The sequence below is a fragment of the Leuresthes tenuis genome, unplaced genomic scaffold, assembly GCF_036924035.1.
Source record: "Leuresthes tenuis unplaced genomic scaffold, fLeuTen1.0.hap1 SCAF_3, whole genome shotgun sequence".
NCBI classification, from domain to species: Eukaryota; Metazoa; Chordata; class Actinopteri; order Atheriniformes; family Atherinopsidae; genus Leuresthes; species Leuresthes tenuis.
Window position 1 is genome coordinate 2723168 of NW_027325357.1, and position 2599 is coordinate 2725766.

Here is a 2599-nt window from a genome sequence, read left to right on the forward strand (position 1 = left end):
TCCAAACATGCCATCACTGCCCCCTCAGCTCCTATTTCACCCTCTCATGTGACGTTTTGTCGCCTCACCAGTGAAGCTGAGTGTGTGTCTTCTTCACTTTGACCTGCCCTGATGATACAGTGATATTCTGACTCTGCTGGCTCTAATATTCAGTTTGAAAAACTCATTAATGCTCATTGAGGTCCATAAAAACAACCAGTCAACCCACGTTACAACATACATATTTATTTGTTCTTTTCCTTTTATTCCGTACAGTAAAATACTTTTCTGTTATAGACAGTCTGCTTCGGCCAATCATCTGCGGCCTAATCCGGCCAACTCGATGCTGATTGGCTGTTTGGGCTCACTCCCACCAGCCAGCTCATTTCCCTTTGTGTACAATAATAACAGAAAGGCATCAGTTTACAGAGCCCAAACACAAACGGTGACAGTAAAAAAAGAGCCATTTGTCTCAGTTGTTTTTAGTTTCACCTGGATGACAGCATCAAGGTGATATAGTTCAATTAAATCTCAGTGCTGTTCTCTTTGATGTTCTTCAAACAATAATGCCAGCATCGTAAATGATAATGAAATTGAAAATGACACTTAAATATGATTAAAATGTCCATTTCTTCTGGAAACCAGACTCATCCTGTAAGCAAATTCTTGACTTTTTATCAAAAAGACTTTTCATCTACAATGAATATGAGGCAGAACAAACCTGAGCGCGTTCTGTCAGCGGTTTGAGTTTCTCACCGCTGAGGACAAAATGGCTCCGTGAAAGTTCCCCTTCAGGGCGACAGGAAGTCACAGAACTCAACAAAGTCCCTCTGCATGAAATTCTGGCTCTTCAGCAGGTCGTCTTCAGAGGGGAAATACTGCATGCTGTCCTCCTGCAGACACAAGCTGTCCTCGTGCAGGCACACGCCGTCCTCGTGCAGTACCAGGATCTGTCCTGATGGCGTTGTTGAGCCGTGGGGGTCGGGACTGTCCAGGAGGGCCCCTCTGGCATTCTCCAGGACGCCCAGGTATGAGTCCATGTCGGTGAGCTCCAGGTCGCTGTCGGAGCTGCAGCCGGAGTCGCTCCCCACGGAGTCGGAGCGCATGTGCTGCATCTGGTACTTCTCATGCATCAGAAACTGGTTGGTGTTCTTGGGGGCCCGCATCCCCTTGGCTCGGTTCCCCTTAACGTAAACCGGACGGAGGGACAGCACCGGCCTCTGGGGGCGTCTGGGATGATGACGCTGAAGGTGCTGGTGGGGATTGCTCCCTCTCAGCCACCCTCCCCCTCCCGTCCTCCGCCCCTGGAGGCGCCCACTGCAGCTCTTGGACCAGCCGTGCTTCCTGCGGATGCCAGCCTCCCTCAGCTGCGCCTCCTTCTCGTCCTGCTGCCTCTGCTGCTGGAAGATCCTCCTGCACATGATCTCTGAGAGCATATCTTGTCTTTCTTGCAGTTGCCTCCCTTTCTTGCTCCCGCTCTCCTTCACATTCTCCTCCTCACTCAGTGGCCCACAAAGCAACAAAGAGAGGCAGGTTTTTGATTTTCTGACTCAGATCACAAAAGAGCCTCCTCTCTCTGAGTCTACCTTTTTACTATCCTCTCTCTTTTCTTCTTGACCTCTGGCTTTGGCTGGTGCATAGCCTGCTCTTCCTCCCCTTGCAGCAGCTTGCCTGCTGATCTGGCTCCCTGTCACGCCCTCCTCTGTTTCTCTAATATCTCTTCTTCACCTCTCTGAAAGTCAAATCAGCTCCTTACAGCTCTAAACAGTGAACTGCAGTGAGCTGCTGAGGGGTTTTTTGAGTCTTTCAGTTGATTTAAAGCTGGATTTCTTCAGTTTTATGTCAGTAGATGTAGTGCTTTCTGCTCTGACCATCACTGACTGTAGCTCTGCCTCCTCCTGGAGCGCTTATAAAGAAATGGGAGGATCCATTCTCAGGCTTACCAAAGGGAGGGAGGCAGTGCCTTCAGGCACTGCTACTTCTATTAATTTAATCCAATAGGATATATTTTAGAAGAAATAACTTCGACATATATTTGTAAGATATTTTACCACAGATCCCAACCTGTGGTATAATCTAATGGTTGAACATGCTTGTGTAAAGCAGATGGAGTCTCCCTGAAGCCTGATGGTTCACTCCGCTTCAGTTTTAGCAGTTGAAATCTGATCCACAGCTGCTGCTGTTACTGCCCCCCCCCCCCTCCTTCTATGACAACAGACAGCAACAACAACCAGGCCTGCAGGACTAAGCAATACTGTGGTATTCACTGTAATAGCATTAGTCATTTGGTTAAAGTGTCATCCACGCAAAAGTACCTGAATGCATCACGGTTTTGCACAAACCTTCATGATGCAGACAAATAACTTTGAGTTTTCTGTCCTAAAATCTTAAGCAGTGCCCCAAAAATGTCACCATTTCTGACCCAGAGGAGATTAACCGTCATAAAGATGAGTTGGCGATATATATCTCATCAAATTTAAGACAGACTGTGCTCCCCGTACAATGGAGCCCACTGTTTCTGGTGATCCCTGCTCATCTAGCGCCACCATGAGGTTGGAATCTAGTACTTTACAATAAAAATCTCCACAAACACAGGGTCTTCTCCTCAGCCTGAATGTGA

At 47.7% G+C, this 2599-nt stretch overlaps 1 protein-coding gene across 1 annotated transcript; it reads right to left on the bottom strand.

Moving 5' to 3' along the window:
• Positions 1–204: 204 nt before the first annotated feature.
• LOC140302897 (uncharacterized) lies at positions 205–1876 on the bottom strand. The gene is made up of 2 exons (XM_072381424.1): positions 701–1876; positions 205–369 (listed from the first exon to the last, which is right to left on the bottom strand). The coding sequence occupies exon 1, from the start codon at positions 1413–1415 to the stop codon at positions 771–773; it is 645 nt and encodes a 214-aa protein (XP_072237525.1). The 5' UTR covers positions 1416–1876; the 3' UTR covers positions 205–369; positions 701–770.
• Positions 1877–2599: the final 723 nt, after the last annotated feature.